Source organism: Sorex araneus, chromosome 3 (genome assembly GCF_027595985.1).
Source record: "Sorex araneus isolate mSorAra2 chromosome 3, mSorAra2.pri, whole genome shotgun sequence".
NCBI classification, from domain to species: Eukaryota; Metazoa; Chordata; class Mammalia; order Eulipotyphla; family Soricidae; genus Sorex; species Sorex araneus.
In genome coordinates this window covers 77111673-77113286 of record NC_073304.1, presented here as the reverse complement: position 1 = coordinate 77113286, position 1614 = coordinate 77111673, and the positions used below count along the sequence as shown (strand labels likewise).

Sequence of the window (1614 nt, the reverse complement as noted above, 5' to 3'; positions counted from 1 at the left end):
AGCCATCACGCACTTCTGAGTTTCTTTCTTCATATTTGATCCCTTGGAAAGCCTCATATGCCTCCCAACTAAAATCAAGAGTACTGCAGTATAATTTTATGTTGTCCTCTCTTTTATACCACTCACAAGATTAGTCTTCTTGCACTAACTCAAGAACGGAGTAAGTGAATATTATCCTAAGAAAGAGTAAGCTTTATAAAAACATCTCTTCCTTTTATTTATCAATATGGCAATAGAATGTCACATGTTTTTTCTTCAGTTTTTTCATGGCTGTCTTCATATCAGCATTTCTGAGTGTGTAGATGAGAGGGTTCAACATAGGTGTGATCACTGTGTAAAAGACAGAGACTATCTTATCCACAGAGAAACTGCAAAAGGGCCTCAGGTAGATGAATACACAAGGCACGAAGATGAGGCTCACCACCGTTAGATGGGAGGCACAGGTGGAAAGTGCCTTGATCTGGCCCTGACGGAAGCGAGTTCTCAGGGTGAGCAGAATGACCGCATAGGAGAAGAGCAAGACCAAGAAGCAGACGAGAGAGAGCAGACCACTGTTGGACACCATCAACACCTCTATCACATACGTATCCATGCAGGCTAGTTTGATGACCTGTGGAACATCACAGTAGAAGTTGTCTAGTTCATTGGGACCACAGAAGGGCAGCTGGATGACCAATATGACCTGTGTGATAGAGTGGATGAAACCGCCACACCAGCAGGCAAAAACCAACTGAGAGCATAGCTGGCGGTTCATGACTGTCAGGTAGTGCAAAGGATTGCATATGGCAACATACCTATCATAGGCCATGACCGTCAGCAGAAACATCTCACTGGCTCCTAGAAAGTGCAGGAAGTAGATCTGGGCCAGGCAACCAGAAAAAGAAATGATCTTGCCCTGCTGTAGGAAATCTCCTAACATCTTGGGCACAGTAACACAACTCAGGCACAGATCAATGAAGGACAGATGGCCCAAAAAATAGTACATAGGAGACTGAAGCAGGTGAGCATCAGCCCTCACTGTTACCACAATCAAGAGATTTCCCAGGACAATAGCCATATAAAGTGACAAAAATATCAAGAAGAGAAATATCTGTAGGCCCCAGGATGATGATAGGCCCAGAAGAACAAATTCTGTGACCTGAGACTCATTTTTTTTCATCAAGTCGATAATGCCAAGTGACCTAGAAAAGAAATTAAATTGAAACAAGATATTTTAAGTCAGACAAACAGGACTGTATCACTGTATCAATGTATCACTGTCATCCCACTCCTCATCAATTTGCTTGAGTGGGCACAGGTAATGTCTCCATTGTGAGACTTGTTATTGTTTCTGACATATTGAATATGCCACAGGGAGCTTGCCACTCTTGCTGGGCTCTCTGGACTCTCCAAGAGGGGCGAAGGAATGGAACCCAGGTCAGCCGCGTGCAAGGCAAACACCCTCCCCTCCCCACTGTGCTATCGCTCTAGCCCCTTAATCAGAATAACTAGAGGAATCAGAAGACTTAACCAAATCAAAACCCAGATTCATGTTTTTATTAGTTAATTCTACCAAATCTACAAAGATTTCTTCCTAATCCTTCTCAAGTTCTTTCAGAAAACTCAAGTAATTAG

General features: G+C 43.1%; 1 protein-coding gene across 1 annotated transcript; it reads right to left on the bottom strand.

Moving 5' to 3' along the window:
- Nucleotides 1-214: 214 nt before the first annotated feature.
- On the bottom strand, nucleotides 215-1159 carry LOC101536936 (olfactory receptor 4Q3). Its single transcript, XM_004609724.3, has one exon. It carries the CDS (start codon nucleotides 1157-1159, stop codon nucleotides 215-217), a length of 945 nt encoding a protein of 314 aa, XP_004609781.2.
- Between the last annotated feature and the right edge of the window lie 455 nt (nucleotides 1160-1614).

Excerpts from the sequence above, each read along its gene's own strand:
- LOC101536936 (XM_004609724.3), bottom strand. The coding sequence starts at position 1,159 with ATGAAAAAAAATGAGTCTCAGGTCACAGAATTTGTTCTTCTGGGCCTA.